General features: G+C 42.2%; 1 protein-coding gene across 2 annotated transcripts in view; it reads left to right on the top strand.

Moving 5' to 3' along the window:
- Fam3c (FAM3 metabolism regulating signaling molecule C) overlaps positions 1 to 21,663 on the top strand; it is a 47,324-nt gene that overhangs the window by 13,592 nt on the left and 12,069 nt on the right. Inside the window, exons 2-8 of one of the 2 annotated variants that reach the window (XM_031381261.1) lie at positions 758 to 811; positions 4,983 to 5,087; positions 10,478 to 10,507; positions 11,435 to 11,558; positions 17,683 to 17,741; positions 18,723 to 18,773; positions 21,079 to 21,163. In XM_031381261.1, the coding sequence (XP_031237121.1) occupies positions 799 to 811; positions 4,983 to 5,087; positions 10,478 to 10,507; positions 11,435 to 11,558; positions 17,683 to 17,741; positions 18,723 to 18,773; positions 21,079 to 21,163 (467 nt within the window). In that variant the 5' untranslated portion in view covers positions 758 to 798. The remainder of the gene's footprint in view (positions 1 to 757; positions 812 to 4,982; positions 5,088 to 10,477; positions 10,508 to 11,434; positions 11,559 to 17,682; positions 17,742 to 18,722; positions 18,774 to 21,078; positions 21,164 to 21,663) is intronic. The other variant, XM_031381262.1, reaches the window with a different exon arrangement.

Genomic DNA, 21,663 nt, shown 5'->3' with positions numbered 1-21,663 from the left:
CCACATTTTGCAGAGGCTTAAAAAGGCAAAACTTGAAGTCCAGCATATTTCCTCTTTGGTCCAGTCAGGGGCAAGCATACATCCTGACACAGTCCTTCCTGTGTAGCTCCCACTCACCTCCAGTCAAGCATATCAGTGCAAACAAACTTGTTTAGGGGCACAAAAACTTATGGCTTGTTATTTTCCAAGAACCATAGCCCCCGTCACTCTAAGTATTGCCTGTCCCCCGTCACTCTAAGTATTGCCTGTCCTTGGGCAAGTGGGGTTACAGGTTAACTTTGGCTCCTATATATCCTGTCTGTATTGGCATGAACTGGTTTATTTAAACACCATTTCTACAGATAGTTTCTGTTACTTGGTAAAGAGCTTACTGAATGGGGTGTACTAGCCAGGGTTTGAATGTAAGGGTCTGGAGTTCATAATGGGTGTATGATTGCTGAGGGTCATAGTCGCCCTCTGTAGGCACAGGTAGGATGACTTGTAGCTTTGCTTATTTATCCAGGGGGACAAAGGACATTGCCTGCAGGAGACACAGGTGAGGCAAGCTCTTTTGCCATTTTTTTTTTTTTTAAACGGCCCAGGGGAAGGAGTGGCCAGCGGTAAGAGTTTTTTCATTAAACGTTGCTGTTCACAGAATACTTACAAATGGCATGGTATTTACTTAACTGGTTTCACATCTATATCCTAAATTAACCTCAGTCTAAGGAGGAGTATTCATTGTATAATTCACAGTGTCTGCCTTTCCTTTTGATCTTAGGACCTTCTTTCTGAGCCGAGTTAGAGAGTGAGAAGGCAGAAATGAGGGTAGCAGGTAAGCTCTTTATTTAATCTGGTGAAAATATTGTTCTATTTTTTAATTTGTTTTATAACCTGCTTGCTCACTAATGGCTAAAGGAAGAGGACACATGGTTCATTAATGCTTTCTCATCTTTCATCTTTCTCCCTTTAACTTCCCTCTCGTGTGTGTGTGTATGTGTGTGTGTGTGTGTGTGTGTGTGTGTGTGTGTGTGTGTCTGTCTGTCTGTCTGTCTGTCTGTCGGGATGGGTTCTTGCTTCCTAGTCCACACTGGTTTTAAGCTATTGTCCAGCCTCAGGTGCCGTCAGAGCTGTAGTTTTGGAAAGTTAAGTACCAGGCTGAAGTAAGCTAATTCATATTTAGCCTTTTTATTTTATGTAATCAACAAATCGCTACTTGTACATTTAGTAGGTATTATGTATGTTTTTGTAGATTTGGCATATGGAAATTATGCCAAATATTATTTATTTTTAATGAGGTAAGCAAATTTCCCTAATAGTTCATAAAAAACACCCAAAGAATAGTTGTGAAGATGGAGAGAATGACTTTTTCTTGCTAAGTTAAAAAAAAAAAAAGAAAAGGAATTGTAAAATAGAACTTTTACCTGTGTGAGGTTAAGTGTAACATACACAAAGAATTTACTAAAATGTGGTTTTGCTTTGATTTTTTTTTTTTTTTTTTAGTCTAGGTATGAATCCAGGACATTAAAGCAGTATCAAGTAGTATGTTGTTTAAATTGACAGACGTTGGTAGATGTCCGTAGTATGGATGTAGGTATTGGTAAGCATCTTTAAAGGGTAGACACATAAATACTCAGTTGGCCTTTCCCTACCTGCAAGGGAAAACTTGCTTGTCCTCTGCCGCCTCCAGCCAGAGCCCTCTACCCGAAGCACCTTGCTCCGAGGAATTCTGCTAACTCTGCTACAGGAGAAAACAGCTTTTTTTCCAACAGCAAGATAATTAGTCTTTTTGGTTTTTTGAGACGGGGTTTCTCTGTATAGCCCTGGCTGTCCTGGAACTCACTCTGTAGACCAGGCTGGCCTCAAATTCAGAAATCCTCCTGCTTCTGCCTCCCAAGTGCTGGGATTAAAAGCGTGTGCCACCACTGCCTGGCGACTTATTCTTAATTGTCACTTTCTTACAAGCAAACCCAGTGTTCCCCTAGAGTTGTTTATCAAAGGTATCCAAAGTTGAAGCGGGTGGACAAACAGCTCTTTTTAATTTTTTAATAGTTGTATAGACTCAAGCAGAGTGGGTCAAATCCCATGATTGCTAAACCAAGTTAACCGAAGGTTGCTACACATGCTTTTGTAAAAACTTGAAAAATTAGACTCTGCTGTGAAGTTCCGGAGCATCATTTCTTAGCAGTTATGTGCTTGTGGGGTAGGAAGGCTCCAGAAACAAGAGCTTGTTTGTATTCTAAAAACAAAAACCATGTCACACTCTTGTGTTTGCTCTGCATTTTCTTTCTGTTTGTTCTTAGGTTCAGCAGGACGATGTGTGACCTCAGTCTCCTGAGGATTTTTAAATAAATACCCTGTTCAAGTGTGATGACTAGAGCAAGTTCTTGTTTTGCACATAGACCTAAATGCACTCAGTTAAATGAACTTCATCAGCTAGCTCTTGTGTTTGTACTTTTCTTGGCATAGGTCTGGGAGCCTGTGATAGGCTCTAAGGGCAGTTAGTTACGAGTTCACTGCTTTGAGCTAATTAATATCTTCTAAATGAAAATTCTTTCTGGTTGCTTTGAGACGCTCACATAGCCTGAAATGTAATGATCTTTGGTTTATAAGTGTGGGAACAGACTCAAAGCAGTGCTGTCAGTGGCTAGATGGAAAACGGAATGCCACACCGAGTCAGCAATGGCGGTTGTGGTTGTGATATCTTAAGCCCCTTCCAAGGCCAGCGTTGGATGTTGGGACCGACCCTAGAGACCATATTCTGTGGCAGGCTCCTGGAGTCTACCACTGTAGAGTCTGAGAGTGTCTCTGCTGCTCACTTTTCTGACTCTTGGAGCATCTCTTTCTTTCTTGTTGCAGACCAGAGTGAACAGGTCCTGCTCTAAGACTCAGGGCTGGGGCTGGAGAGATGGTGAAGAGCACTCTGCTCTTGCTGCAGAGGGACAAGGTTCAGTTCCCAGCACCCGCACAGTGACTCTGAACCGTCTGTAACTAATTCGGGGGACCTGACACACTCTTCTGACTTCCACGGGCCCCAGGCGTACACATTCCCATGTGTACACTCAGGCAGAAACACTGACGTGTGAAGTTAAGATACGGAAATCTTGAAAAGGAAAATACCCCATTAATGTGACCCTGAGCAAGTTCAGCCTTGAACAGTGCAAGTTTCATCCATCTGCTTTAGGAGACAGGGAGGGCTTGTCCTCTGTTTTAAATGCCCATGACTGCTAGCTGTACGTGAGGGGATGCTAGAAAAATCTCTGTACCTTCCTCCCAACTCGGTTGTGAATCTAAAACTGCTCTAAAATAATATGTGACCTAGCACGCGATCACCTTCACCTAGCATCTGTCAACGTCAAGCCATGTCTTACTTGGCAAAAACAGTGTGTGCCACCTGCCGTAGTCATTCGTCTATTTAGCGTGTATGTGTTGAGAGCATGCTTTTAATGAGAAGGCGGTCCAAACCAAATGGAAGTTTGCTTGCTTATATATTAAAATATAGGCAGCTAGTAGTTGCTCTAAAAGGCAGGAAGAGCAGACTTTGGAGGGAGAGGTGAGGTGGAAGAGGAGAGAAGGATTAAGCGGTTGGACATACTCATTCCCTCTTCATTCCTGAATTATAATAGACTTTTTTTTTTTTTTTTTAAAGAGCAGTTTTGGATTCACAACCAAATTAGGAGGCAGGTACTGAGATTTTTCTAGCATCCCCTCATGGATAGCTATGAATAGAGTATCTCTAAATAGTGCTGAGGAGGTTCTAGATGTGGCTGGCTTTCAGCATGGGCGGCCTTTCCAAACATCTTCAGTTCCTTCCTGCCCTCCCCTCCTAGAATATAGACCCTTCTTTGGGGTCTCTATGAGATTAGATCTACTTTTTTTTTTTTTAAATTTGTCCTTACTGCTGTGTTGATTTTGACAGAAGGATGTGTCATTAGTGTTAGAATGGGGTGCTGTGTGGAACGCTAAGTTTTGCAGGGAGGCTTGCGTTCTGGACCATGTGCAGCCACTGGCTTATCTGTAATCTTAGGGGAATTACTTCATCTCTGGGACTTTTTCTTTTCTCTTCAAGGTTAAATAACTGCAGATTCCATCTACCTCTTTCCCATCAATAGAGATTTAAACCTGCACTATTAGTATGAGTGAGCAATCGAGAGATTGGTTAAGACACAAATAAATGAATACTGTTTCTGAATAAACACTCAAGGTCTCTGAAGTCCAGTAGTTGAAAAGGAAGCCACTCAGCTGTTGGGCCACTCCCTTTTTACCTTGCACTTTTATGGTTTGCTCCCTAGTGGTACCTAGGAGTCAGAGATGACTCACAGTAAACAGATGTGACAGTGATGGCTATTATAAGGTAGTCTGACACCCTGAAGATACAAAGTCAAAAGCTGGGGAGCAGGTGTTCCTGGAGCTTATCACACAGCCAATGACTGTGATAGCCAAGCCTGTCCTGCAGGGAAAAGTCCTGTGTTGACCTAGGTATTAAGCAGTAGGAGGAGGGTGGGGCTTGCGGTTCCCCGTGGGTTTTAAGGTAGCTCCAGGAGATGGGTTGGTGATAGAACAGTAAGCTTGCTACATTTCATGTCAACTCTTTACTTCCTGCATGTCCTGGCCTTGGCATCTCCAGAAGGGTTTTGTATCATCCCTGGAGGGCATTGCTCTGTAGGGATTGGAAAGGGTGTAGTCCTGCAGGCTTGGCAGTGTTCCATTCACCAGGACTTGATGGTAGATAACTCTCTATCCTTCCCATTCCCCTCCCCCACACTGCCCCAAATCCCCCTAGACAGGTGTCTCAGGTCTTCCATCTGAGAGTTGATTGAGAAAGAAATCCCTTGATTTGGTGGGTATCAGTAGAGTCATTGTAATTCCAGTAACATTAAGGTCATGGGATGACCAAATAGAACTGTACCGTCTTCACGCTTTTGTAGGAATGTAGTATCTGTGTAGCAGAAATGCCCTTCGTTGGCTTATAAAACCATGCTGAGTTGCTTCTGCCTTTTTTCCAGGAGCAGCAAAGTTGGTGGTGGCCGTGGCAGTATTCCTACTGACCTTCTATGTTATTTCTCAAGTATTTGAAATTAAAATGGATGCGAGTTTAGGAAATCTATTTGGTAAGTTTCACACCCTCCCCCAACTTTATTCCTTTTGTTGTCATCTATCTTATTTTATTTATTTATTTTAGTACGGACTTTATACTTTCTACTTTTTTGTATGTGGAAAATGTTTTGATTGTGAATCTCCCATTACATTGTTTCCTCTTCCCATTCTTATTCCCATCTAGTCCACACCCTCCTAGTTTCATGTCCTACTTTTTGGAGCCTATTCAGTTTAGCCTTGTTCCTGTGAACATGACTTTGGGTTGTTTCCTGGAGCATGGGCACCTTGCCCGTGGCTACACCACCGAAGACAGTGGCTCTCCTTCCTACTGTAGCAGTGACAAAGTTCCAGTGGCTTCTCAGGGATGGGAAGTATGTCACAGTTTCCGCCCCATCAGTGACTGAGTGTTGCAGTCCAGTCTTCGGCAGGCAGTCACAGCTGATGGGATTTCCTGAGTGCTGTGGCCATGCTATGCCTCGGACACAGTACTTCTCAGTTCCCCACCCCTTTAAATTCTTTTCTGCTTTCTCTTCTCCAAGGCTATCTGAGCTTTCAGAGAGGATGGTATGGGTGTCCTGTATAGGGCGGGGTGCTCAACAGTCATAATCTTGTAGTCTGTTGACTAGTTATTGAGTTTCTTGAGTTAGCTGTCACCTACTGTAGAACAACTTTATTCTTTATTTTGTGTGTGTGGACAGGTTTTTTTTTTTGCCTGCATGTATGTCTGTGTACCATATACATTCATGTGCCTGGTGCCATAAGAGGCCAGAAGAGGGCATCAAATCCCCTAGAACTTGAATTACAGACAGTTGTGAGCTATTGTGTGGGTGCTAGGAATAGATCTTGGGTAATCGGGAATGGTAGTTAGTACTTTTAAGTGCTAAACTACCTCCTAGCCTCAGAATCTTATTTTTTTTAATGAATTAAACTAACTTTATATCCCGATCAACTGTCATTCCTCTCCTCCCATTCCTTTCCCTCCCTCCCCCATCCACTCCTCCTCTTTTTCTCCTCAAAGGAAAAAAAAAAGGTGGGGGGGACCTCCCATAGATATCAACCAACCTTTGCATATCAAGTTGCAGTAAGACCAGGAGCAACTTCTTCTACTGAGGCTAGATGAGGCAGCCCAGTAGCGGGGAAGGATCCCAAAGGCAGGTTACAGAGTTAGAGACATCCCCTGCTTCAGCTGTCAGGGCTCGCAGATGAAGACTAAGTTACTCAACTGTAGTACACATAGGTGTAGAGGGCCTAGGTCAACCCCATGCATACTCCCTGGTTGGTGGCTCAGTCTCGGTGAGCCTCTACAGGCCAAGGTTAATAGATTCTGTAGGTTTTCATGTGGTATCTGACCCCTCTGGCTCCTACAAGCCTTCCTCCCCGTCTTCTGCAGGATTCCCCAAGCTCTACCTAGTGTTTGGCAGTGGCTCTCTGCATCTGTTTCTATCAGCAGCTAGGAGAAGCCTCTCTGAGGATGTTTATGCTAGGCTCCTGTCTGAAAGTCTAGCAGAATATCATTAGCAGCGTCAGGGCAGGGCTTTCTCTCCTGGCTCAAACTAGTAATTGGTTGGCCATTTGGTCAATTTCAGTTCCATTTTTACCCCGGCACATCTTGTAGGCAGGACAAATTGTAGGGGTAGAAGGTTTTATGCTTGGGTTGATGTCCTAATACCTCCATTAGAAACCTTAAGTGGTTATGGTAGATGGTGGTTGGTTAAGGATCCAAATCCCTCATCGCTAGGAGGCTTAGCTAGGCTCACCCTCATAGATTCCTGAGAGTTTCCATTGCCCTAAGTTTTTAGCTCATCCTGGAGATGCCCACGCCCGCCCCCGAAATTGTCTCTCCCTCCATCCTCCTTTCCCCAACTTGATCCCCCCTGTTCCCATCCCCACCCCTCACACATCCCCCAGTGTTTATTTCTCATGTTCAATGGTATTAATGTGTCTAGGTCCATACTCCCCCTCCCCCACCTTGTTGAAAAGAACAGGCTTCTAAAAGATAGCAACCAAACATGACAAAATAAAATAGAGTAAGATAAAACAAACGTTGGACAAGACAAACCAAGAGAAGGAAAAGAACCCAAGCTTTTTTTGTTTGTTCATTTTTTGAGACAGGATTTCCTCTATTTAGCCTTGGCAGTCCCTGAAACTCACTCTGTAGACCAGGCTGGCCTTGAACTCAGCCTGCCTTTGCCTCCCAAGGCTGTTGTCTTCCAGGTTATCCTTCCACCTGACACTTTGGCAGTGCCCTGTAGTTATGAAAATTAGGTCATCTGCTCGCCTGCAGGCTTGAATTCTGTAATTGCAGCCCTGGGGAAAATCTTTCGGTTGTGATGGGTATTGGATACAAATAAACTAACCTTGTATAAAAGTGCTTCTTGAGAGTTTTCTTTGCCTTCAAGCACCTCCTCAGCTAACACACGTTCCACGGAGGGACATTTACCCAGAAGCCTGATGACTAACAAACAGATTTCCATGACAGTATTTTTAACTAAGTAGCAGTTCCAGGTTTGACTTCTGAAATTTAACAAGCAAAATGATTTGATTTTTTTCAAATTTTTTTTAAACATCTGTTTTTACTATTTTATGTATGTGGGTGTTTTGCCCACATGGATATCTGTGCAGTACCCTTTTACGTGGTGCCTGAGTCTATAGTGAGCCTCCACGTGGGTGCTGGGAGTGGAACCCAGATCCTTTGCAACAGTAAGTGAGCCAACTCTCCAGTCTTATAGTCACTCAGCCCTTCCTTTTCTGAGGCTGTCTACTGAAAGAATAGTCAACACCTCTCGTACTTTCTGGAATTGGCTTTTTTAAAAAGCCTAGATGATATCAGCAGGGTCTTTGATAGATAGACTTAGGCTTGAACCTCTCTTGTCAGAAGAATTATTCTAAAGGTCTCTAACCTGCCACTGTGCTCCAGGAATGACTGGTGTCCTTTCTGTACATAGTCACCCTTTAGAAGTGGTGTAGCTGCCTGGGTGCTACACGAGATGATTTTAAAACCTAGTTCTGGACCTAGTTCTGAGCAGGATTGCTCAGTGGGGAAATAATACTTGTTACCAAGCCTGACTTCTTGAGTGCAATTCCTAGGCCTTACATGGTAGAAGGAGAGAACTGACTCTTGTAAGTTGTCCTCTGAGATTTCTACATGTATCCCTTGGCATGCCTGTACCCATATATATACACCATATGCATACACGTTGTATGCATATACCTCAATAAGTAAATGTAATGAGAAATTAAAAACTAAAAAATAAAAGCTACCTCCACCAATCACAGCTATGACCTAAAACAAACACACAAGTCAACTGTTCTGTCCTCGGTTTCCTTATCTCTGAAACTCGATGACCACCTCAGTAACTATCCAGAAGTACTTGACAGAGCTAGCACATAGGGATGAGTGGTGGTGTTTAGCACTGCTCCGATCTTCCTCTCCCATATCCTACTACCAGAATAGATCAGATGACTTTTCATATAAATTAGCCCAGCCCGGGTCAGGAGGATGGGAATTCATGATTTTAACAGTGTTCCTTCCTAGGAATTTAAACACCTGAGTCTCGTGATCCATTTTTTCTTTTATTAATTAATTATTTAATTAATTATGTTTGGTTTATGTGTTTTGAGACAAGGTTTCTCAGTGTAGCCTTGGCTATCCAGTTTGTAGACCCGGCTGGCCTCAAACTCAGATCCACCTTTCTCTGCCTCCTGAGTGCTGGGATTAAAGGCATGTACCACCTTCGCCTAGTTAATTGTTTTTTTTTTTTGTTGTTGTTGTTAATTGCATTAATTAGTATGGTGTATGTGTTATATACATATTTGTATATGAGTGTCGGTATACATGTGTATAGCACGTGAGTGGAGGTCGGAGGACCACCTGGGAGAGTCCTCTCCTTCCAGCATCTGGATCCACGCGCTTGGTGTCCAGCCCACTACCCATTGTGCCTTCCCATCCTTCTTAAAGACAGACTGAAGTTGAGCATGTCTAGTCTTCATATTGCTGATTTTGTTCTGGGAGTTAGTTTTTCATTCAAAAGAGTGAAAGCATAGGATCAAATCTCTGTGATTAAACCAGGAAATGGAAAGAGTAAGCTAGGGAAACCCCAGCACCCGAGTGTATGGTTGTTCCCCTCTCTGTACCCCTCCGCCTTTTCTGTTTTGTTATTTGCTTGTTTGAGTCTGTCTTTCCATGGGGATCATGTCTGTGCTTAGGTTATGGAGTTGGGGAGGCTGTTTCGCTGTGTCTGGTGCATTACTCTTTCCCTCCGTTGTAGCGGCGTGAGTTTAGTGGTGCATACTATTCTCCTGAGTGTTCTCCTGAGAGGTGAAACTGCTGACTTGCTTTCTTCTCTTTAAACATCTAGACACTCTCTTTCAGCTTTAACTTTCTGTTCCATAATTTGAATAGCAAACTTACAGGAAATTCACAGTTATCAAAAATAGTACAGAAGTAAAAACTAAGTGCCTATTTATAGTCAGACAGCTGGCCAGCTTCTATCACTGTGTACTAATTAAGCCAAATCAGGAGCCAGCTGCCCACGGTACTTTGATGACCCTTGCTCACATTTCTTGGACTGGGATCAGACACTGGTGTGTTACAGAGCACCAAGCATAACTGTGAGGGAGGACAGTTGAGACCCACTCTGGGGGCTAAGAGTTGACCTTTGCTGTTCCTTGACCTGATGAAAAAACTCTCAGTAGCAGTATTAATATCATTATGCCCAGTACATTTCTGTTCTTGAGAAATCCAGGTTCCCCAACATTTACCTTCTTGTTGTACTTCCAAATCCTTGCCAAACTCCCAAGATGGGTTTACGAGCATTGTCCAAGGCTGTGTGGGTACCCAGCACTGCCCAACAGCGGCAACAGGAACAGTAATAGGAGCTGTGGCAGCAGCATTTAAATATCATGTTCACCAACACACGTCTGAAATCTTTTAAAGCTATATTTTCAGGCTAACTTTTTTTTTGTTTTGCTTTGTTTTTTGTTTTTCAAGACAGCCCTGGCTTTCCTGTAACTCACTCTGTAGACCAGGCTGGCCTCAAACTCAGAAATCCTCCTGTCTCCCAAGTGCTGGGATTAAAGGCGTGCACCACCACTGCCTGCCCAGCCAGGCTAACTTTTTTGAGTAGGATTCAAATTTGCAGTAAATAACTAAATAAAATAATAAAGTTTAAAATGACGTTTCAGTGACAAAACACTGCTCTCCAGGTTTTCAGTACACACTTGCCCATAATGAATGACACAGTAGAAAGGTACCCCTTCTCTGAAGTGATATTGGTGTTTACTGTAGATGAGCAGTCATTTAGACACACATTGCCTAGGCTTATTAGAAGCTTTACTATGTTGAAAGTAGGTAGTTGTCAATGAGCCTGTGCTTTCTAATAATATTAACTGTTTCTCTCCTTAGCTCGATCTGCGCTGGACTCAGCCATTCGCTGTAAGTCTCTCATCTTGGTTTTTTTTTATAAGTACTTTATCCTGTGTGTGGCCATTCGAAGGCTTTTATCCAGGGAGTGTGGGCAGGTTGTGAACAAATCCCCGAAGGAGATAAGTTGAGTTGGATGGCCGCTTCTCATAGATTCCTCATTCTTAATAGGCGTTTGCTCTTTACTTTGGTTTAGACCCATGGTGTGAGCACAGATGATGTTTAGCAAATAGAAGGGTCATCTGCAGCTGATGCCTGGATGGATGGAAGGACCAACCTTTTACTCATCCTGGTTTTGGACTAGACAATGCAAAGGAACCAATTAAAAAGCCTCAGGCAACCTGAAATTGAAAGATAACTTCAAGAATAGTTAAATAAAATCTGCCTTAATTAGCAAGATCGCATGGCATGGTCCGTTTCCGTCGGCTTAGCGCATTCCTCAGGAGCGTCCGAATCGTGCCCTTGAGCCTTTTTATATCGGAGGCTTTCCCTTTCTTCCTGCTTTCCTTGCTGTTTTGATACCCTCAGAGAAAAAAGTTCTGGCAGGTTTTAAAAGTGTTTAACATTTATTTATATTTAAGTATGTGTATCTCTCCTTTTTAACTTAATTTTTAAAATATGTGTGGTGTACTGCCTGCATGTATGTATGCGCACCACATGTGTTCCTGATACTCAGAGTTGCTGGAGAGGGCATGTGATTCTTTGGAACGAGAGTTATAGATGATTGATTATGTGGGTGCTGGGAGTTGAACCTGGGTCCTCTGGAAAAGCAGCCATTTCTCTTTATCATTGAGCCCTTCCTCTAGCCCCTAACTAGGTATACCTTAATGTCTTATGTATATGTTTTCATGTGTCTGGTTTGATATCTAAAGCTACCTGATTATGAAATCTTAATTTGTTTGCTAAAGAATCTCAAACGTGTTTCTGTTCTCCCTGAAGCTACGAAGCCTCCCAGGTACAAGTGTGGGATCTCAAAAGCGTGCCCGGAGAAGCATTTTGCTTTTAAAATGGCTAGTGGAGCAGCCAATGTAGTGGGACCCAAGATCTGCCTGGAAGACAATGTGTGAGTATTGGCTGGCTTGGAGCTCGAGCTCGAAGGTTGGGTATTGAGTGACAGCCGGTGGACTTAAGGGTAATGGCGACGTTCTGAAATGCTTTTGCTAACAGCTAGTAATTTTGGTTACCATTGTATGATTGTTTTTCCTCCCCTATACATTAAAGAGAGTGACCAAGAGACCTGCATTTTTTGGCTTTGTATATGGATGCAGATGACTGTTTTCATTTGATTCGTAAGTATTGGAAAAATATTTAACTCATTTAAATTCATTAAAATAAAGGCATTTCTCTAGTTGACATATTTCAAGTGCTCAATGTCCCCACATGGCTACTGGCCACCAATTCCATATAGAAAACGTTTGTATCAGAGCAAAGTCCCATTGATAGCTTTTCCCAGAGCGATGAATGCTTCCCATGTTAGGCCAGAGGTTTTCATATTTGATGCTTGGGTGTTGCTTACACTCACTCTGCTCTGGGTTGAGCTGAGCGGCTCCCAGGTTGCAGTGCTGCTCTACGTGGGATGCTTGTAGGCTTGTCATCGTACCTTGCCAGCTGTCACAAGTTCCTGCCTCTGACATTGCAAAGCCTCCTTTTAGTTGTTCTTCATCCGATTGCCTAGAAAACATAGGGACATGAGCTCATATGACATTCATGTAAAATAATGGCTATGACGTCAGGCTACGAAGTCTAAAGAGTAAGACAACATACAGTTAAAAAGGGCAGACTGGGCCTTTTCTCCCAGCTCTTTATGTGTGAATTTTAGGTAGAGCCTCTAAGTTAAAATTTCAGTGAACTGCAAAAGGATTGGCCTTGTAAACCAATAATTTCTTGCAAAATTGATGCTTGCAAGCTCTGCTCATTTTTCCCACATGCTAATGGACAGCCATCAGTTACATTCTGACTTTTCAGTACCCCAGATCTGTTGAATGACACAGCAGGGCGTGCACATTTTGAATGTTTCTAGTCTTTAGAAACACTCCCCTTTGTCTCACTAAAGAGTCCAAGTCTGAGTCTAAATAATGGGACAAGAGTTCTTTTGGAATACCTTGCCCACAGGCAGTCTGCGGACTTATACTCCGCCTCTTTGAAGCCCGGAGTTTAATGCAAGGAGGACATTAAACCCTTTTCCAAAGCCAGTTTTCCAACCGCAGTTACATAGGTCAGAAGATAAATGTTTGGCTTAGTATAACTGTCCTGGGCTGGCAGCCAGATCTTTTGGTTCTAGCGTGGTGGGCATGTCATGTAGGATTTGTACTCTGTTGTAGTTTGTCCAACCAAAAAATTGAGGCTGCCCACTAATCAGCTGAATTTCAAGAATCATTCTGCCATTCCCACGAGAGATTAATAATTGATGAAATTTTATAGCTAGAGCTCAGGTTATGAAGCTGCTCCCTGTAGAAGGGCTTCATAACTGGCCAAGGATCTCTAGTGGGGAGACTGCAGGGACCAGTTCTTAGCCCTGTGCCTTTTCCTGTACAATTGTTTCTATATTGAAAACTTACTAGATTTTTAAACAATGCTAACGTAAAGAGACAGCTTGCCTAGGCGGCCATTTATTCATCAGGTGTTGGTTGAGTGTGCTTTCCCCTGTCATGGAATGTATAATCTAGCAGGGGTGACAGATACCTAAAGAGTGAATGCAACTCAGCTGATTGTCAGCCAGGACCCCAGCTGTGTGGGCGATGAGAGGTCTTCTCTGAGAATGAGTAAGGTAGAGTCTAATTGATACTGTCATTGAGAGGAAAGGGCTCAACTTTAGGTCAACTATTGAGCATAGATTCTAAGACACTGAGTGGGGCCTGAGAATCTCGGGATCAGGAGACAGCCAGAGGCAGAACAGACATTTCTGAACACCTCCAGACAGGAGGCACATTTTTGCAGGCCTTAAGGGAGGAAAAAGTTCTAGAAGTGAGTGGGCCAGGCCACACACGAACCTCTGAGCGTTGCAGGTCAAGGGTTCAGATAATTTTATAAGAGCATTGAGCAAGTTTTCAGACTCTGAACTGTGTCATGATCTCATTTGTATTGAAAAAAAAACTAATTTCATAGCTGTATAAGATGACTCACCTGGTGAAACAAAGAACAACGGGAAAGCCATGGTTAGTTGAGCCAGCTGTTTGACAGGGCATCTCTAATCATAACAAGTTTTTTTTTTACCCTACAAAATGTGCAAGTCCATAATAAAATATGTATGTCTCTACAGCTGTCTTGAGTACAGGAATTCACTGTAGAGACGGGCACTCCAGATTGCTGTCTGGACAGGGCTAAGTGTGCGCCCTATGCTATGTTTGTTGTTTATCATAGCTGTGGAGGTGCCAATTGCAGACCCAGGGCTTTGTGCCTTTCTAGTGCTCAGGCAAGCTACTAACTGGTGGCAGGTGTATGAGGTAAAACTGCAGTTGAGAGTGTATAGTGTTTATGCCATTTCCTTAAGTTTTTTTCTTTTTTTTCTCTAGAGGTGTGTGTAGTGGGCCAGAGGGCCTTTCACAGTCATAAGGAATAAAGTGTATGTTTTAATTGCTGTGACTACTCCTAATGTGTTGGTGTCTTGGGTGGTTTTTCCTTGATTGCGGGTTTTCCTTGCTTTAATCTGTTTAACTTGATAGGCTGCTGCCCCCTTGTGGGAAGCCCGCAGCACTGTGCGTCTTTATTGGACTATTAGAGCGTGTTCTGAGCCGATGGGGACAATCCATGTGGAAAGTCTCTGGGGCTTGATTATTAACCAACGCATTGGTTGTGACCAGCGCCTTTTGGGACCATCCAGTGTTCTTCTTCAGGGTCTGGAGCGTATGCTTCGAGGCGCTCCTCTCTGGATGCAGCCCAGCCAGTTTTCCTGTGGTGAAGCTTATGTCCATCCTATGCGTGTGCTCAGCACACACACTCTTTTGTTTAAATAGCTTGGAGATGTAGTTTATAGATACCTACACTTTACTCTTTTGCAGTGTAATTCATTCTTGTGTTTGTAGTATGGTTCATCATCCTGTACAAACTCTGTGTGGTGGTTTGATTATCTGTGGCCCAGGGAGTGGCACTATTAGGAAGTGGCACTGGTGGAGTAGGTGTGGTCTTGTTGGAGGAAGTGTGTCACTGTTGGGGTAAGCTTTAAGAGCTTTCCTATCTGCCTGGGGATGTCAGTCTTCTAGTGGCCTTCAGATGAAGGTGTAGAACTCTCAGCTCCTTCTCCAGCACCATGTCTGCCTGGATGCTGCCACGCTTCCTGCCATGATGAGAATGGATTGAAACTCAGAACCTGTAAGCCAGCCCCAATTAAATGCTGTCCTTATAAGAGCTGCCTTGGTCATGGTATCTGTTCACAGCAATAAAACCTTAACTAAGACAGTCTGCCATGGTCATTTTAGGCTTATTCTTCCTTCCTTTATTTTTCATTTTCCTTCCTTCCCTTTCTCTCTCCCTCCCTCCTTTCCTTCCTCCTTCCCTCCCTCCTTCCCTCCCTTCTTCCCTCCCTCCCTCCTTCCCTCCCTCTATCCTTCCCTCCCTCCCCTTTTCCTTTCCTTCAGCCTCTGCCTCCAGAATGTTGGTGCTTGTAACTCTGGCCCTTCTCCATTTTCATTCATTCCACACCCCACACCCGTGTCCTAAACAACCTCATTTGCTTCTGTCCCTGTAGATCAGCTTGGTTTTGATGGTTCCCGTAGATGTGTCATCTTTGGTAACTGGCTTCTTTACTTCGTATAATGTTTTCAAGGTTCATCCACCTTGTAGCTCGTCCTAGTTAATTCTTTTCATGCCTGAATGATTTTCCATTATAGATATGGCTCATTTGTATAGCCCTTTATCAGGTTGATAAGTGTATGAATTATTTCCCCTTTCTGACTATTATGAACAGTGTTCCTGAAACATTTTCTATACAGGTTTTCCATGGATGTGTTTTCACTCTCTGTGCTTGTACTGCATTGACTTTTCGGTGAAGATTGCTGTCTGGCTTATAAAGGAAGCTTATCTTCCTTATCTGTCAGATTGTTTTCCAAAGTGACCCCGTTTGACCTTTGTACCAGCCGAGTATGAAGTCCTGTGTCCTCCATATGCCTAGAGAAGACAGCATCTAGTAGGAGTGAAGTCGTAGCTCATTGAGGCCTTGATATGCATGTCTCTAATTGTTGATAATGTCTTTGCATTTTTAAAATGCACCATAGGGAAATGTGTATTTTGTTTGTTTCTAAAATTGATTGATGATTATTAATTTTTCCTTGCTTGGGCGTTTGTGTACGTCATTCTCACCCCTTTATGTTTTATTACCTGTACCCTTGTTTCAGATGAACTTAACTATTGTCGTCATCATCATTGTGTAGCGTGGTTCTGTACTAACCAATGGTTCGAGTTGTCTTTATTTTGGTGTCTTTGAACCATGTACATCCACTGTCCTTGCTGATAGCTGCGGCTTTGGATCTATCATTTTAGCATTTTTTTTCTATTTTCAGATAGTGTTACTTTGAGTTTCATGATATTTTTTAAAGTTCTATTTGAGGGGATGAGTTGGGAAGGGGAAGTGGAGTCAGCAGGAGTGGCTGGGGGCCATGACACGGCAACGGGGAATGAGGGAGGATTATAGGATATGTGATTAAAATACTTTCTAAACACACAAAATTATTTGAATTAATGAAACCCATTGATATTCTATACCATAATAAAAACATTTTAAGAAGTTTCTTTAGATTTACTCACTGTTTTTGAGCGTTTCTCTTTGGAGAGACTTATAGTGATACTGTCTGTCCCTTAACAGGAAGGTTTTGGAATTAAGGTCTAGTGTTTCTTATGTAAACGAGACTTAGATGTATGTCATGGCACCATGCTTGGTTTGCAGTCATTACACTGCAGCTAGCAGAAAGAGGAAGGGACTGGCTGGCACGGAGCCATTCTCAGCACCAGATACACGAAGCTTCAACATTAGTTTTCTTTCTCCATACTTTGTCGTGCTCATTTACATAAATGAGTATGCCACTCAAGTATTAGAATTAATTCCCTGCAACTATAGTTCAGCTACAGATGGGAGTTCTGTGGAAGTCACAGACACCTTCTGTGAAATCCAGTCGACTATGGGAATGTATAATAAAGCATGAGAGATTTCATTTGCGAAAGTATGCACTACACATTCTATCTAATATTCGCAGCGTGCTAACATGAGCGTAAGCATGCTCATGTGCCTGCGCAGCACCCCTCACTTGCAATACACGGCTGGCGAAATTGCTAATACCTAGAATTCTTTTAATATGACTTACAAATTTTGGTTTCACATTCCAAAAACTAAACTGCTAGCAAGCCAGTATGCCACTGCACCGTCCATCTCATGGGGTCACCTGGCATTGTTAACGGGCCGTAAGCTGTAGAAGGTTCCCCTGGTTATCTCAGGCAGCCCATGCTCGGCTGTGATGAGGTCATTAGCAAGTACAGCATTTCTTCTGAGTGCAGAGAAGGTTTACATTGAAAATGAGTAGGAAAATGTTCATGGTGGGGTGGCCTGGGTACAACAGTGCTCGACTACTCCTAGCTTCTGGTTTTAAAGTGTTTGTATAGCATAGGACTCCATTTCATGTCACCGTGTCACAGTGAGCCTGTAGAAGGTGGAGAAGAGAGGGTCTGTCCTTTGGCCTTTTGAGAATGCTAGAGATCATGTCCTGTGGTGGGCTTGAAGGGTGCCTCAGATGGCACTGCACAGTATTATACAGAGCAGCAACGGTGTGGCATTTTAACCGTAATTATTTTAAGATTAATTTGTTTTCAAATTTGTGTGTGTCTGGGCATGTATACATAAGTGCAGATGTCAGCAGAGGGCAGAGGCATACAATCCCCCTGGAGATGGAGTTATGGGAGGATGTGAGCCTCCAGGCATGGGTGTTGGTCCTCTCTATAAGTAGTACATGTTCGTAACCACTGAACCATCTCTCTAGCACTATTATACCTTTATGCATAGATTTTAATTTTATGAAGTATTATTTGAGTTGACATTACAGTCGACTCAACAGAAGACTGTCTTTGATAATAAATGTTTTTTTTTTTTTGTTTGCTGAGTTGAGTATCTGGTGTGTGTATAATACCTTTTTACATTTTATTTCTGTGACACATTTACATATGCTGTCTGATCCTAATGTTTGTCTTGTCTTCTCTCCCTTTAGTTTGATGAGTGGAGTGAAGAATAACGTTGGAAGAGGAATAAATGTTGCCCTGGTAAATGGTAAGAATAATTATTGTACTTTAAAAGTGTAATCAGTAGTCATATATATGGCCCACACTAAAATTTACTTTTGGGGTCAGTGTTGTAGGCACGACTTAACCCTCTCGTCCAAACCATTGCAGATAGACATTTGGAATCTACTGATGGGTAGCATGCCTGCTTGGGCACATTGCAGCCATGTGCATTGCATGTCAAGCTTCTTATGAAATTGCAAACTACTAATTTCATACTAAATTGGTGCCACGTTGCTGTGCCTTTCAGAACTCTTACTTAGTATGGAAATAGGAAGACATATAGGAAGGGTTTGTGAAATGACAAAGGATGGTGGATTATTAGATAAGTATGGGGAAATAAAGCCATCATTTGTTGTGAGTTTTCAATCCTATCCACATTCTCCTCAGAGGTTCATTGGTGTAAATAAGTCCACTGAATCCTGAATGTAGTGAATGTTACAAAAGTAGATCTTAAGCATCCAGCCCATGGGTGCAAGGTGCAACCTGTGTGGCTGCCTCTCTTCAGACAGGCGCACATTCCTCTAACTGCTGGGATGACTAGAGACTGCCGGCAGTTCATCCAACCCACGGCAGAGAAAAGCTGCTCGCTTTATTCACAATGGCAGTTACAGGAGTTTGTACTAAGGAAACATTTCAATGTCTCTTCATCCGTTTAATTAATCTTAAAGGTAAAATAATTTTGTTTTAAACTAACTGTAATATAGATTGTTGTTTTAGGTTGATAACTTCTTTGCTGTAGCGTTTTATGTATTGGTGGTGATTCTCACAGGATGATGGCCCCACATGAAACCGAAGTGGAGCGTAGAATTCATCTGAAGCTACTAATGCACTATGTGTATAGTTCAGATTGTAAATTCTAACTAAATTCTGTTAGTGAATTCATATTACTTGATGGGTAACACTCTTTTTTTTTTCCCTACACTAATATTTCAGTTGTGTGATTTAATATGTGTTCTGTCTCTTTCAGGGAAGTCGGGGGAAGTGATAGACACCAAATATTTTGACATGTGGGGAGGAGGTATGTGCCACTTAACAGTGCGTTCCGCTATCACACTGAGCCCATCTGAGAGAGAACTGTTCGCATTTCACTCCCTTGGGCCTCACTGCATGTCTGGTCATATTTAAGCAATATGTTGCATACAGATTGGTTATTGTGGGAAAGTTGTGTGTGGTTCAGATTCCAGTGAGGTTTGGAGGACATCAGTGCCCCATGTTGGACAGGACACCTGACTCAAAGCTCTGAGTTTGTTTAGATTTCTGCCTGAAATTAGAAACATCAGAAGACCGGTATAACCAGTTCACACAGTTTTTGACTGGATTGGCTTATGTACGGTTTTTGAATCTCACAAATTAGTCAAAAGTGGGAGCCTTCAGTAGATAAGGTAAACTCAGGTTCTAGAAATGTAATAATCTCATTAATTCATCCTATTAACTATTATATATATATATGTATATATAATATATGATATGTATATGTTATATACATACTCATATATATGTGTACATATATATTATGAAACTGGACTCTGCTATTACATAGTAAATATTTGAGAGAGGGCATAGACTTTTTTTTTTTGCAGTTTACAGGACTCAGAACAAGTCTCAGATAGTTATCCCTTCTGTGTTTGGGAGTCCTAGGGACAGGATAAGGTCGCCATCATGCAGAACAAGCACTGACTCCCCAAAGAATGTTAGCCCAAAGGGAAGGATTTCTTTAAAAAATAATATTATTTTTATTATTGTAGTTATGTGTAGGTATGTGCCTGCATGTAAGTATATACATATAAGGACGCAGGTGCCTGAGGAGGCCAGTGACATTGGACTCTTAGAGCCTGAGTTACAGGCATTGTGAGCTGCCTGACTTGGGAGCTGAGAGCCAAATTCAAGTCCCCCCGGAAGAGCAGCAAGCACTCCTAACCATTAAGCCATCTTTCAAGCCCACAGAGCTTCTTCATCTTTAAGAAAGTCAGGCCCATCCCCAGCTTATGTTTTGACTCCCTGACCTAGTTACATGTGCCCTATGAGCCGGTAGCTCTCAAGCCACTGGCTATTTATGTTCAGTTTCAAGACAAGCTGATGTGTCTAATATTTCTTTGGCTCTTAATAAGATGTCGTGTGCTATTTATTTAAGCGTTAGAGAATGTTTCCTAGCTGTCAGAGCTATAGATAATTACACTGTTCCCATCAGTTTAAACTTCCAAGGGCATAATTGCTCTTAGTGTAATTTATCGCACAGAAACTCTTCCGTGAAGCTGTTGAATTCAGGCGTGGAAGCAGAGCTCCGGTATGGCTCTCCCTGCCCATCACTAAAGCTGATTTGCTGACAAAAGACTCTTCCTGGTTCAAAAATAATAGCAGTTTAGTGTCATCTCTTCATGTCAATGGGAATGACTTGTTGGCATTTATGTTTCCGCATTAAAAATGCTCTTATTGTAAAGTGCAATCAGTTGGAGAAAAATGTTTGGAATCCTCACCATTGGGGAAAAAAATGAGAAGGCTTGCAGTAATATAGCTTTGGAGTCGTTTTAGACTTGTGGTCTATAAGGAAAGCTAACACTGCAAAGAGCTCTCAAGGGAAAATGCTTTAGTACCTGACCTGTCTGTCTGGCAACACCGGTCTGCCCTCACTGAGCTGGATTACTCTGAAGTTCCTGTGGCCTGGATACAGAAGAGGACCAATGTTGGCCATAATTAGTGGGGCTTTTAGTTACTGTCTACATTCCTTTCCCCAGTTTGTTATCCAATGATAGACCTAGAAACTCTTAAAATATGCTGTTTTACATATTGCAAACAAATTTTTACCGATGTCTCTTGAGTAAGTGGGGCCTACTTTTCCTGGAAGAGCACCCGTATTAACATTGAAGGCCACGACTCTTCCTGGTCCCCAAAACCTCACATGGACCTCAGAATCAGGATTCCTATGGACTGTAGAGCCAGTTTACACACTTCTGAGAGGCCTCTGACGTCCTCACTATACAAATGATTCTCTTACATGCATTTGCCATGGATTTTTAATGGCCCCGGTGATATGACTGGGAAAAAGACAAGATGATTCAAAGCTGGGAAATAAATCACGCAACAAAGAGAGCATTTTAAGGAATAAATTTGGTAGTTTTGTTTAGTGGATTCTTTTTGTTTTTCCTTCCTCAGGTAAACTTGAAAAACTTGGGTTTTTAAGCTTTTCCTAAGATTCATGTATGTTACCTGACATCATTTTTATTAGAAACAATTAGTCATTTTATGGATGCTTCCTATAATATTAATTCTTAGAGATCTGTGATAGTAAGAAAAATCCCCAACCATTCTCCATTCTTTTTCTTCAGACGTGGCACCATTCATCGAGTTTCTGAAGACCATACAAGATGGGACAGTAGTGTTAATGGCAACATACGATGATGGAGCAACCAAGTACGTAAAATCAAAGCCTAACACAACTTTTGGAACTATAATACTTTAAAAAGCAATATATTTTCATTGAAAAACAAGTCCATTAAGTAGTTAAAGTAATTGTAGATAAGTACATTATCTTAAAAAGTCCATTTTCTTCCTGTCTTTATGTAAAGTTCATCATTCATGTTATGATAAAATTTGAATACATTGCACATACGTAGTTTGTATGTTCATGTTGTAGTAGGATTAAACAGTTTTCTCTAACATTCTCCTTTTGTTTTTTGGATTAACATCCTTCAGTAGCATTTTTTATGGCTCAGAGCAATTTGTCCTATAGGCCCACATTTGTTTTTTGGTTTTTGGTTTTGGTTTTGGTTTTTGGGTTTTCAAGACAGGGTTTCTCTGTGTAGCCCTGGCTGTCCTGGAACTCACTCTGTAGACCACACTGATCTTGAACTCAGAAATCCACCTGCCTCTGCCTCCCAAGTGCTGGAATTAAAGGCATGTGCCACCACTGC

The sequence above is a fragment of the Mastomys coucha genome, unplaced genomic scaffold (assembly GCF_008632895.1).
Source record: "Mastomys coucha isolate ucsf_1 unplaced genomic scaffold, UCSF_Mcou_1 pScaffold20, whole genome shotgun sequence".
Lineage (NCBI taxonomy): Eukaryota > Metazoa > Chordata > Mammalia > Rodentia > Muridae > Mastomys > Mastomys coucha.
This window is presented reverse-complemented; position numbering and strand designations above follow the sequence as displayed.